This window comes from Pseudophryne corroboree, chromosome 2 (genome assembly GCF_028390025.1).
Source record: "Pseudophryne corroboree isolate aPseCor3 chromosome 2, aPseCor3.hap2, whole genome shotgun sequence".
Taxonomy (NCBI): domain Eukaryota; kingdom Metazoa; phylum Chordata; class Amphibia; order Anura; family Myobatrachidae; genus Pseudophryne; species Pseudophryne corroboree.
In genome coordinates, this window is record NC_086445.1 from 782,740,117 (window position 1) to 782,754,682 (window position 14,566).

General features: G+C 42.0%; 1 protein-coding gene across 1 annotated transcript in view; it reads left to right on the top strand.

Moving 5' to 3' along the window:
- The first annotated feature begins 2,042 nt into the window (after positions 1 to 2,042).
- LOC135017006 (matrix-remodeling-associated protein 5-like) overlaps positions 2,043 to 14,566 on the top strand; it is a 73,373-nt gene continuing 60,849 nt past the window's right edge. The window contains exons 1-3 of the mRNA XM_063952909.1: positions 2,043 to 2,071; positions 2,367 to 4,237; positions 6,888 to 6,901. Coding sequence (XP_063808979.1) covers positions 2,043 to 2,071; positions 2,367 to 4,237; positions 6,888 to 6,901 — 1,914 coding nt within the window. The remainder of the gene's footprint in view (positions 2,072 to 2,366; positions 4,238 to 6,887; positions 6,902 to 14,566) is intronic.

Here is a 14,566-nt window from a genome sequence, read left to right on the forward strand (position 1 = left end):
TGATGTACTGGCCTGTCTCCTGGTAGCGCCTCCATGCTCTTGGCACTACGCTGACAGACACAGCAAACCTTCTTGCCACAGCTCGCATTGATGTGCGATCCTGGATGTGCTGCACTTCCTGAGCTACTTGTGTGGGTTGTAGACTCCGTCTCATGCTACCACTAGAGTGAAAGAACCACCAGCTTTCAAAAGTGACCAAAACATCAGCCAGAAAGTATAGGAGCTGTGAAGTGGTCTGTGGTCACCACCTGCAGAACAACTCCTTTATTGGGGGTGTCTTGCTAATTGCCTATAATTTGTCTATTCCATTTGCATAACAGCATGTGAAATTGATTGTCAATCAGTGTTGCTTCCTAAGTGGACAGTTTGATTTCACAGAAGTGTGATTGACTTGGAGTTACATTGTGTTGTTTAAGCATTCCCTTTATTTTTTTGAGCAGTATATATATATATATATATATATTTATATATATATATATATATATATATATATATGTATGTATACTGTGTATATATATATATATATATATATACACACAGTATATTAGTGATGTGCACCGGAAATTTTTCGGGTTTTGTGTTTTGGTTTTGGATTCGGTTCCGCGGCCGTGTTTTGGATTCGGACGCGTTTTGGCAAAACCTCCCTGAAATTTTTTTGGGTATTCATCTAGTACAATATAAAATAAAGGCATGGTAAACAATTAAACAATATGGCTGCTAAACAAATTCATATAGAGGTGCAATTGATATGACAACCTTTCGACATCAGTTTTGGCAGAATCCTGTGCTGTTGAGGAATCCTGTACCATTATTTTATGCTCCTGCATACGTCAGTTCTCCTTCCCACATCATGATACTGCCCCTATCACATGCAGCCCTGGCCTCACTAACATAATCACATAGGTGAACTGGCCACTTTCTCCCACAAGATCAGCACACTTACTAGACCAGCACACTTATCAGTACTGATAGGGGTTAATCTGTACCCATCCACTTTATTATGCTACATACTAACTAATAGGAGACATAGAATGATGGTATTAAAAGTGCCCATATTAGTGGTTTCCTAAAAATGTTTTAATCACTGAGCCCTAGAGTATCAGCATTTTTATTCATGGCACCTCTAGGATAAAAGTTCTTTGCTGATAAATTTGGAGAGAAAAAAAAAGATTAATTTGAGTAAACTGTGACTACCTATCATCCTTAAATTCAGTTATGTGGTAGTGTACAGTTGTGCTTCTGATTGTCCACATGTTTTATGATTGGCAGCCACTAGCACTGGTTTTGTCTATCACTTTGACCGTAAATAATTTGATCTGGTCCTGGGTCACCAAACCAAGGTAACCCCTGCAAGAACCTCATGGCACCCTAGGGTGCCTAGACACACAGTTTGGGAACCACTGACCCATATCCTAGTCAAATGTGCCTAAGATAGACAGCAATATTGGGCCTTTTTGAAGTTGGGGAATTGGCATACTGTGTAGTGCATGCGTGCCATGGCACTAATCAATGCTGTTCTACTAGATAGTGAAGACTACCTGCACCGATCATAGAATCTGAGTGACTAAAGACTCATCGCAACGAGGAAGGTGGCATCTGAATGCACATCTGTAATATGCAAGGCCAGATATAAGAGTCAAAGAAAACTCATAGATACTGTTAGGAATGTAAAGATCAAAGTGTATAAAATGTCTTTTCAATGATTTTGGGCAAATTCAGACAGCATTTTTGTTAGGATAATATCACAGTTTTTCAAATTCACATAAAAGAGTTCCACCTGGTTAAAAACTTTGTACAGTTCGCATTGCCAAATAACTTTAAAGTACAGAGTGTATACATTTCCTACTACTAAGTCATCCTCCATTATTAAAGATTAATAAGCAAAGCATGAGTTGATTTTCTCTTTTCAATGGTGTTTCATATATAATTTTATTACAAGTTTCTGCACCTGCAGCAGCTTTCTAATATAGTGTAAGATAAAAGAGTTTTGCAAGGTCAAAGGAATTGATTGGCTGTTTATTTTTGTGGGAAATTATGGGGCTATGACCTTTCTGAGAGATCGCATAGGAAGGTGAAGCACAGAACTGGAATACGGAAATGAAATGTTTGTTTAGGCACAAAGAAAGCAGGACCATGATGTACATTGTGATTGTACATTGCATGATTTATGTTCCGTTTCCATTGAAAAATGTATGCAATTGTAGGGGGAAGAAAAAGCAATTTAAATTTAAAGTGTGTACATCAATAGTTATGTTCTAACAGTTTATTTGTCATGAATTTGGTGAAAGTATTGTTGCATATAATTTTGTTACTGTAATTACTTCAATGCATTAATAATGTAAAATTTGTGTTTTTATATCAAATAGCTTTGACTCCAGAATCAAGACCTTTGCAAACGGAACACTGATTATTTATACGGTTACTGAAAAAGATGCAGGAGACTATTTGTGCATGGCACGGAATAAACTAGGAGATGACTACCTGGTGCTCAAAGTAAATGTGATGATGAAACCTGCAAAGATTCAGTATAAAAATGATGCTGACCACAAAGTTATATATGGTGGAGATCTAAAGGTTGATTGTGTTGCTACTGGTGTTCCAAATCCTGAAATTTCATGGAGCCTCCCAGATGGAAGTATGATCAACAACATTATGCAATCAGATGATAGTGGTACACGATCAAGAAGATATGTTGTATTTAATAATGGTACATTGTTTCTGAATGAAATAGGAATGAAAGAGGAAGGTGACTATACATGTTATGCTGTAAACCAAATTGGACAAGACGAGATGCGGGTGAGCGTCAAAGTGGTGGCAGAGAAGGCAGTTATTAAAAACAAGACTTACTCAGTTATCAATGTACCCTATGGTGATGTTATCACTGTTTCATGTGAAGCGAAAGGAGAGCCTATCCCTAGAATAACATGGCTTTCCCCAGCCAATCGACCCATACCTTCTTCATCAGAAAAGTATCAAATATACAGAGATGGTACTCTTCTTATCCAAAAGGCTCAACGATCTGATAGTGGAAACTATACATGTCTAGCACAGAACAACGGTGGGGAGGACAAAAAAGTTGTTTATATTCTGGTCAATGTTATTCCCCCTAAAATCAATGGTTACTCCAATAAAATAATGTCCATAAAAGAATCGGCAATGAAAGATACACGCTTGTTGATAGACTGTAAGTCTGAAGGAATTCCAACACCACGTGTAATGTGGGCTTTTCCTGAAGGAGTAATCCTTCCTGCTCCTTACTATGGCAACAGAATTACTGTTCATCGAAATGGAACTCTGGACATTAAAGTTGTACGGAAAACAGACTCTGTACAATTAGTCTGCATTGGAAGGAATGAAGGTGGAGAAGCCAAGTTAAATGTGCAGTTAACAGTGACAGAGCCAGCAGTGAAACCTCACTTTAACAGTGACAATGGAAATGTTGTTGTGGCAGAGGGCCAGTCTGTTAAACTTAACTGCTCAGCTGTAGGCTCTCCACAGCCTGAAACAATATGGATTCTTCCAAATGGAACAGAGATTCGCAGTGGTAATCACCTCCACAGAATGTTTCACCAACAGGATGGTACATTACACATTGGTACTACAGCAGTTGGCGACGGAGGGACCTATCGTTGCAGAGCTGTAAACATTGCTGGATCCGCTGACAGTCTGGTGACTTTGCAAATTGGGCGTAAACCACAAATAAATAACAATTATAATAACTTAGTCAGTATAATCAATGGAGAAACTTTACAACTCTACTGTACCACACAAGGGGAAACCAGGCCTCATATCTCTTGGACACTGCCTAATGGCATGGTTATCGATGGTCCTCAGGTTAAAGGTAGAATTTCTCTGTTACAAAATGGCTCCCTTGTTGTAAGGGATACTTCTGTTTATGACAGAGGAAGCTATCAATGCAAAGCAACAACAGAATATGGTTCATCCACAATGAATGTTCCTGTGATAGTTATAGCATATCCTCCACGTATAACTACTAGCCCTGCACCTGTAATATATACAAGACCAGGAAGCTCTGTTCAGTTAAACTGTATGTCAATTGGCATACCAAAAGCTGAAATAACCTGGCAGCTTCCGGATAAATCTTACTTAACCTCAGGAGCACAGTCTCGCTTATATGGAAACAAATTTCTTCATCCTCAGGGGACATTAGTTATTCAACACTCTTCAAAGAGAGATGCAGGTTATTACAAATGCACAGCCAAAAATATATTAGGCAGTGACACCAAAACCACCTATATACATATATATTAGGACAAAGGTAAAATAACTATACAGGTAAAATGCCCATGACTGCCATACAAGTGCAAAGTAACTGTATCAAGAATAACTTTCCTGCGGCACCTTGCTGTCCAGACTAAGGGCCCGATTCAGCATGGGTTGTAGTTGTGTGAAAAATCACACAACTACAGCCCTTTACACTGACATGGGGGGATAATAATAATAATAATAATAATAATAATTTTATTTATATAGCGCTCTTTCTCCAATAGGACTCAAGGCGCTTAACAGATACACAGCATAATATAGTACAGAAAAATAATGAAGTACATTTTTCATAAAATACAGAAGCATGAAGATACTAAAAGAGACACTATGGAAATGCTTGAGTAAACAGGAAAGTCTTGAGTCTACTTTTGAAGGATTCTATAGTTGGGGCCTCTCGCACTGTGCTGGGAAGTGAGTTCCATAGAGTCGGAGCCGCATGACTAAAAGCTCGACCCCCAGATGAATTACGGTAGATTCTAGGTACTGCTAAAAGTCCTTCATCTACAGATCGCAGTAATCGAGTGGGGCAGTATGGGATCAGAAGCTGTTTCAGGTACCTTGGGCCTTGGTCATGTAATGCTTTGAAACTCAGTAAGCCAATCTTGAAGAGGATTCGCCATCTTACAGGCAGCCAGTGAAGGGAGTAGAGGATGGGTGTTATGTGGCTGGAACGGGGCTGGTTGGTTAACAGCCTGGCAGCTGTGTTTTGCACCAGCTGTAAGCGTTGCAATTCTTTTGCTGGTAGACCAAGGTAGAGGGCATTACAGTAGTCTAATCGAGATGATACAAATGCATGTATGACTTTTGGCATATCATCTGAGGGAATTAGGTGCTTGATTCTGGCTATGTTCCTCAGGTGAAAGAATGAGGATTTGATTGTGGCTGATATCTGATGTTTAAGTGTCAAGCCATCATCCAGGACAACGCCAAGATTCCGCACATGATCACTGGTCTGTAATTCTGAATACCCGAGTGTAAGTCCAGTTGGTTGGCTATGCTGCAGTCTTGTCCTTTGATGTTGCGGTCGTATTATAAGGACCTCTGTTTTATCCGGGTTCAGTCGCAGCCAACTGGCGCTCATCCACTCCTGTAGTTCAGCTAGACAGCCATTCAGGGTTGCTACTGGGTTATCAGTGCCCGGAGCAAAGGACAAGTACAGTTGTGTATCATCTGCATAGCAGTGGTAGACCAGGCCATGGCGCCTGATTATTTCGCCCAATGGGAGCATGTATACTGCAAAAAGCATGGGGGATAGTATAGAACCTTGTGGGACACCACATGGCAATGGCACTGGTGGTGATGAGTATAATCCAGATGATACTCTCTGTGACCTGCCTGTGAGAAATGATTTGAACCAGTTTAGGACTGTGCCATCCAGACCACAGAAGTGTATCAGTCGCTCAATCAGAAGCCCGTGGTCCACGGTATCAAATGCTGCCGAGAGATCCAGAAGGATTAATATTGAACAGTCACCTCTGTCTTTTGCCATCAGAAGATCATTTAACACACACACCAGGGCTGTTTCAGTGCTATGTCTTCTCCTGAATCCTGATTGAAATGGATCATGAATATCATGGGTTGTCAGGCGAGTTTCCAGTTGATTTGCAACCACTTTCTCAATAACCTTTCCTAGGAAAGGAAGGTTTGATACCGGTCTGTAGTTGGACATGCAGTCGGGATCTAAATTAGGTTTTTTAAGAAGTGGTCTAACAATTGCTTCCTTTAGGGGTCCAGGAAAAATGCCTGTCTGCAAAGAGCATTGAACAATTTTTGCAAAGACAGGACCGATTATATCCGTACAACCTATTAGAAGCTTGGTTGAGGCTGGGTCCAGGCCACAGGTGGTGGGACGCAAAATCCGAGCAATTTCAGCAGTGTCCTTTACATCCACTGGGTCAAAGCTGGTCCATGAAGGCAGGTAGCTTATATTGGCAGGCTTTGTAGTTTGGCTCTCCTTTGATGGCACTGTGGATATTCCAGCCCGGATGGTGGATATTTTATCTGCAAAGAAGTTTGCAAACTCGTTGCATCTTGCTTGGGAAAGGGTCTCATCAGTCTGCAGGCATGCTGGCTTGCAAAGCATCTCCACTGTGCGGAAAAGTTGAGCTGGCCTATTGTTTGCTGCTGTGATCTCATTTGACAGGAACTGTGATTTCTTGCGAGTGATTGTCGATTGATATTCTTCGTTATGCTTTATTAGTTTTATTTTGTCATCCACTAGGTTAGTCTTCCTCCATCGTCTTTCCAGTCTACGCCCCCTTTTCTTGAGCTCACTAACACTGTTGTCGTACCATGGAGCTTGACGATGTGGTTTACGAGGTCTTATACGCACAGGGGCGATAATATCAATTGCAGCCTTAACATCCCTATTATAATAACGGACTAGGGAACAGGGATCTTCACAGGCACCCAGTATAGCAGAGAGATCCATATTTGCTGCAAGAGCCTGGGGAGTCATACCCCTCCTTGGACGGTACCTGGTCAACTCCACGGGCAGAGATCTTATTTGAGGGGTTGCAACTGAGAACCAGAGGGAGTAGTGGTCTGACCAGATGACTGGGTTTATTTTTAGGTCAGTGACTTCTAATCCAATCTGAAAGACAAGATCAAGAGTGTGACCACTTTTATGTGTGGCAGAGGGAATTATCTGTGTGAAGCCCAGACCATTCATTGTGCACAGGAGGTCTTGGCCAAGGCGTGAGAGCTCATCATCCACCCATGCATTGAAATCCCCGAGGATGAGCCATCTTTGATGTTCCAGAACCAGGCCAGCAACAGTGTCTGCAATTTCTTGTAGAAATATCTTTCCATCTCCAGGTGGCCGGTAGATGAGAAGTACTCTGAAACCTAATCCTGTCGAACTCTGGGCAGCAATGCACTCAAATGAGCGAGTAATTTCAATAGGGTGGACCCTAAGTTTAAGTTCTTTTTTGAAGCAGATAGCCACCCCGCCACCCCTGCGGTCCAGTCTTGGGTTGTGGATGACAGAGTAGTTTGTTGGTACCGCAGCCTCCAATATAGGTGCTGCATTTTCGTCTAGCCAGGTCTCTGTAATACAGGCTAGATCTGCAGATTCAATAAGGTCAGCAATTGTTGCAGTCTTGTTTCTTATAGATCTGGCATTACAAAGGACTGACCTGATTGGGCATACCAGAGGGCCTTCAGTTTTCTTTATGTTAAGTGCAGGAGCTCTGGGTATGGGGGTCACAAAGCGAGAGTTGACAGTTCTGTCCTTCCAAACATAGGGCCGTCTTTTGGGTATTACTTCTATTTGATTGTTCTTTGTGTATGGGGGTGAGCAGGTGGGCAAAGGACGTAGATGGTTACCGGGGGAAATAAGTTTCCTGCCTGCTCGCTTCCCACGAATGCGCCTGTGTTTTCTTTTTAAAATGCCAAGGGATTGGAGAATAGAAGCCTGTGATGGTGTGATAGGAACTGCAGAACGTGGTGGGCGGAGTGAAAGAATGAAGCTGGAGCAATATGTATACATTTGGTCATCAATGACAGATTACTATGAGTTTGAGCTGCATATGATGATGAGAGAGGGAGAGAAAGCAGTGTTTTTTTGTTTTTGTTTTTTTTTTCTTCCTTTTTGTGTTTTGTTTTCCCCCAATCGGTATTTGATCCAAAATTCTAATGGGTTTATGAACAAAGTTATTGCTATAACCTATTGGGTATATTTGAAGCAAGTGATAAATAAAATAGCTGCTGATTTAATCAATTATCCTAGCATAGGCAGACTTTTGGGAAGGTGTTAGAAGCCAATTCCTACTGTGTAGGTGTGAAAAGTCTCAGTGTGAGAGGCCTTTGAAGTAGGTTTCTTGTGTGTGGGGGGAAGTGATAACATGTCCTGGGAAATGGATCCTGAGTTGAAACAGTGAGCCTTCAGCAATTCAGAGCCTGAATATACTGATATTAGTAGATTAATGCAATAAGTCAGTTATTAGTTGCTCAGAGAACAGAGGTGGATGATGTCTAAGTGAGGGGCTAGATGTAGCCAAAGATAGGTTGTAATCCACAGTACCTTATCTGGGCAATGTCCAATGCAGAGTGCAGCAGCTGCTAAACTGAAGGATTTCTCAGTGGAGGTTTGCAGAGGATTCAGTCCAGGATTCAATCCAGTGTGTATCTCAGCGCAGGAATGCAATCCGTTGGTTTTGATGAGATGCCCGCGTAGAGTAGTACAAGTTAAAGGTAAGTCCTTGGATATTTATGATGATTCATAGGTCAGTTGTGGTGAATTTAAGCTGTTTTATGGAGATGATCAGGAGCATACAAAAGGTGAGGCAGCCATCTTGGGCGCCCCTCCTCCTGGATGCCCAGTACAGTGCAAGACCGACCTGCATGTGTGTCCTGCCCCCCCCCCCCCTGCTGACATGCGAGCGCTTCGCTCAGCGGCAAAGCGCTCACATGATTAGGGTTGCCCCCTACTGCCTAGCTGCTTAGGCAGATGGCTACCAGCCACCTTTTGGTCGCAGCAACTGCATGTAACATAATGCAGCCACCGCGGGCCGCCCCACAAATGGTCTGGACATGCCTGCATTGTCCGCACCGCGACCCCCATTGCTGACATGTTGACCCCTAAATCCTGCGTTGATGCCCACTCACGCCCGGCGAACACCTCTGCCTGTCAATCAGGCAGAGGCAATCGCATATATGAGATGCCGTTGCATCTCACTGTGTGTGCTCACGCTGTGCAGCATCAGCGCATGTGAACACTGCAGAAGGGCTTCAGCATGTGAACGCAGCATAGATGCGATCCATGCTGAATCGGGCCCTAAGTCATTTAAATGGTTCTTATTTGTACACCAGTAAACATTAGGTAGTTGGTGAAATTTTGTATTATAATACCACAAGTGATATCTGATTGTTATAACTGCAGAGATGAGGTATTTAGGAATTTGCTAAACTGCCATCCCCTAACTGAAAAGCATAGATCCACTCCTATGTACAAAATATAAAGGAATGATAACATTCAATCACATAATTTAACATTAAAATTTCTGAATGATACAGTATCACATTGGCCTAATCTGCACCTTACTACCAAAGAAGTATTAATATTATACACATACTACAGTAATATGTGTTTTGCTCTTTGCTTGAAGATAATTATTGTTATCCTTCACCTTTGATAATGTCCATGTTCCTGAACCATTATTACTTAAAGGAAAATTATCTCCAAAATTAAAATTGCTTCTTTTAAACAACAGAAAAAAGAAGACGAGAACTGTTGTTATTGTATTGATATTGCAAGATCACATGTTACTATAGGAGCAATTTGGATTTAGTTATAATTTTTCTTGAATAACTTATAAATGTGCATCCATATACTGGATAAGGAATGTTTCACCATCTACAAACAAGACAATCACCCCATCTCAATTCCGAAATGGTCTTTGAGAAATATGAACTAATAAGCAACAGAAAAACGTCTGTGGTTGATACTTTTTGCATATGTTTTATATTAGTAATCTAACCATGAGACAACAATCACTACAACCCTTGTCTCATTTTTATAAATTATTGGTCTTTAAAAGACTTTGCTGCAAACAGTTTTTATATTATTATGATCATTGTACTGTACATTTTATATTAAATATTATTTTCCAAACAAATGTTGAATGTTATTCGTTTGTATTAGCTGCACTATACTTTCTTCTTGGAATGCAATTTTAGAATTAAAATAATTTTAAGCTTGTAGTATATAAAGAGTGTAAAAGTGTTCCAATGCATCGGCAGCTAAGAAAAAAAGTTGCTTGTGTATGTTATGAAATAACATCAAACCACCTCTTTCATTTTTGTTGATTGTAGTACAGGATTGCTTACTTATTTGTGGTTGAATGATTGAAGTTTATTTGTCCTACAACAAGTCTCAGGTATGACCCTGGTTTCATTTAAAGGTTCATTAGGCACCTAAATCTCCCCATATCAGTTTGACAGCAGTGAGACATCAGTAATCTATACTGTTTGGATCCACTGAACCATGCCATTACCAGACTTTTTATAACTGCCCCTTCCCAGATCAAAGGGGAAAATGGAAAACAAATAAGTTGGTTGTGTGTGTGTGTGTGTGTGTGTGTGTGTGTGTGTGTGTGTGTGTGTGTATTTATGTGTGTGTATACACTGCTCCAAAAAATAAAAGGAACACTAAAATAACACATCCTAGATCTAAATGAATTAAATATTCTTATTAAATACTTTGTTCCTTACATAGTTGAATGTGCTGACAACAAAATCACACAAAAAATTATCAATGGAAATCAAATTTATTAACCCATGGGGGTCTGGATTTGGAGTCACACTCAAAATTAAAGTGGAAAAACACACTACAGGCTGATCCAACTTTGATGTAATGTCCTTTAAACAAGTCAAAATGAGGCTCAGTAGTGTGTGTGGCCTCCACGTGCCTGTATGACCTCCCTACAATGCCTGGGCATGCTCCTGATGAGGTGGCAGATGGTCTCCTGAGGGATCTCCTCCCAGACCTCGACTAAAGCATCTGCCAACTCCTGGACAGTCTGCGGTGCAACATGGTGTTGGTGGATGGAGCGAGACATGATGTCCCAGATGTGCTCAATTGGATTCAGGTCTGGGGAACGGGCGGGCCAGTCCATAGCATCAATGCCTTCGTCTTGCAGGAACTGCTGACACACTCCAGCCACATGAGGTCTAGCATTGTCTTGCATTAGGAGGAACCCAGGGCAAACCGCACCAGCATATGGTCTCAGAAGGGGTCTGAGGATCTCATCTCTGTACCTAATGGCAGTCAGGCTACCTCTGGTGAGCACATGGAGGGCTGTGCGGCCCCCCAAAGAAATGCCACCCCACACCATTACTGACCCACTGCCAAACCGGTCATGCTGGAGGATGTTGCAGGCAGCAGAACGTTCTCCTTGGCGTCTCCAGACTCTGTCACGTCTGTCACATGTGCTCAGTGAGAACCTGCTTTCATCTGTGAAGAGCACAGGGCACCAGTGGCGAATTTGCCAATCTTGGTGTTCTCTGGCAAATGCTAAACGTCCTGCATGGTGTTGGGCTGTAAGCACAACCCCCACCTGTGAACATCGAGCCCTCATACCACCCTCATGGAGTCTGTTTCTGATCGTTTGAGTAGACACATGCACATTTGTGGCTTGCTGGAGGTCATTTTGCAGGGCTCTGGCAGTGCTCCTCCTGATCCTCCTTGCACAAAGGCAGAGGTAGCGGTCCTGCTGCTGGGCTGTTGCCCTACTATGGCCTCCTCCACGTCTCCTGATGTACTGGCCTGTCTCCTGGTAGCGCCTCCATGCTCTTGGCACTACGCTGACAGACACAGCAAACCTTCTTGCCACAGCCTGCATTGATGTGCCATCCTGGATGTGCTGCACTTCCTGAGCCACTTGTGTGGGTTGTAGACTCCGTCTCATGCTACCACTAGAGTGAAAGCACCACCAGCTTTCAAAAGTGACCAAAACATCAGCCAGAAAGTATAGAAGCTGTGAAATGGTCTGTGGTCACCACCTGCAGAACAACTCCTTTATTGGGGGTGTCTTGCTAATTGCCTATAATTTGTCTATTCCATTTGCATAACAGCATGTGAAATTGATTGTCAATCAGTGTTGCTTCCTAAGTGGACAGTTTGATTTCACAGAAGTGTGATTGACTTGGAGTTACATTGTGTTGTTTAAGTGTTCCCTTTATTTTTTTGAGCAGTATATATATATATATATATATATATATATATATATGTATGTATGTATACTGTATATATATATATATATATATATATATATATATACAGACAGTATATTAGTGATGTGCACCGGAAATTTTTTGGGTTTTGTGTTTTGGTTTTGGATTCGGTTCCGCGGCCATGTTTTGGATTCGGATGCGTTTTGGCAAAACCTCCCTGAAAATTTTTTGTCGGATTCGGGTGTGTTTTGGATTCGGGTGTTTTTTTTACAAAAAAACCCTCAAAAACAGCTTAAATCATAGAATTTGGGGGTCATTTTGATCCCATAGTATTATTAACCTCAATAACCATAATTTCCACTCACTTCCAGTGTATTCTGAACACCTCACACCTCACAATATTATTTTTAGTCCTAAAATTTGCGCGAGGTCGCTGGATGGCTAAGCTAAGCAACCCAAGTGGCCAACACAAACACCTGGCCCATCTAGGAGTGGCACTGCAGTGTCAGACAGGATGGCAGATTTAAAAAATAGTCCCCAAACAGCACATGATGCAAAGAAAAAAAGAGGTGCAGTGAGGTAGCTGTGTGACTAAGCTAAGCGACCCAAGTGGCCGACACAAACACCTGGCCCATCTAGGAGTGGCACTGCAGTGTCAGACAGGATGGCAGATTTAAAAAATAGTCCCCAAACAGCACATGATGCAGAGAAAAAAAGAGGTGCAATGAGGTAGCTGTGTGACTAAGCTAAGCGACCCAAGTGGCCGACACAAACACCTGGCCCAACTAGGAGTGGCACTGCAGTTTTCTAGTGAGAGGATGAGTGCTTCCATCCTCATGTGAATCTGAACCACTAGCCATGAACATAGGCCAGGGCCTCAGCCGTTCCTTGCCACTCCGTGTCGTAAATGGCATATTGGCAAGCTTACGCTTCTCATCAGACACTTTTAATTTTGATTTTTGGGTTATTTTACTGAACTTTTGTAGTATACTTGATGACACAGAGGTAGAGCAGTAGACTACTGTACCGTACTGCTATATATATACTGGTGGGCAGCAAAATTCTGCACTGTCCTCCTACTATATACTGCGCACAACTAAAATGCAGCACAGGTATGGATGTGTAGTATACTTGATGACACTGAGGTAGAGCAGTGTACTACTGTACCGTACTGCTATATATACACTGGTGGTCAGCAAAATTCTGCACTGTCCCCTCCTACTATATACTGCGCACAACTAAAATGCAGCACAGGTATGGATGCATAGTATACTTGATGACACAGAGGTAGAGCAGTGGACTACTGTACCGTACTGCTATATACATATATATATATATATACTGGTGGTCAGCAAAATTTCTGCACTGTCCTCCTACTATATACTGCACACAACTAAAATGCAGCACAGGTATGGATGCATAGTATAATTGACGACAATGGACTACTGTACCATACTGCTATATGTATACTGGTGGTCACAGCAAAATTCTGCACTGTCCTCCTACTATATAACTACAATGCAGCACAGATATGGAGCGTTTTTCAGGCAGAGAACGTAGATATTTTCAGCACACTGAGCACAGATATTTGCAGCACACTGAGCACAGATATTTGCAGCACAATGAACACAGAAACTGAGAGAACGCAGCCACGTCCTCTCGCTATCATCTCCAAAGCACGAGTGAAAATGGTGGCGATGCGCGGCTCCTTATATAGAATACAAATCTCGCGAGAATACGACAGCGGGATGTTGACGTTCGGGCGCGCTCGGGTTAAACGAGCAAGGCTGGAAGATTCAAGTCTGCCTCGGAACCGTGTAAAATGGGTGAAGTTCGGGGGGGTTCGGATCCCGAGGAACCGAACCCGCTCATCACTACTATATATATATATATATATATATATATATATATATTACACTGAGCGCATGATAGCACTCACTTTCGTAAGTGAATTCACCTAAATACAATACATCAGAACATAAATAAATAATGGGGTTTTAGTGCATGGATTGTACAATGCATGTAAGCTTGTAGCCCAAATTCACGGGACCCTATCACCTTGACTTTAAAAAAAAAATATATAGATAAAGATAGATAGATATCTATATGTAGTTGGGGTCTGGCACTCTCAGCATCCTAGTCAGAACTTGACTCTGTGCCTTCACAGAACAGCATATTGGAGACCAAAGGTGCGGAACTCAGTTAACAATAAATGGTTCACAAATAATATCTAATTAACTGTTAATCAGAAATTATTTGTGAACCATTTATTTTTTCCCGAGTGCTGCAATTTTGGTCTACTATATATATATCTATAAACTAGAGATGAGCGGGTTCGGTTCCTCGGAATCCAAACCCCCCCGAACTTCACCCATTTTACACGGGTCCGAGGCAGACTCGGATCCTCCCGCCTTGCTCGGTTAACCCGAGCGCGCCCGAACGTCATCATGCCGCTGTCGGAATCTCGCGAGATTCATATTCTATATAAGGAGCCGCGCGTCGCCGCCATTTTCACTCGTGCATTGGAGATGATAGGGAGAGGACGTGTGCAGCGTTCTCTCAGTTGTGTTCAGTGTGCTGCAAATATCTGTGCTCAGTGTGCTGC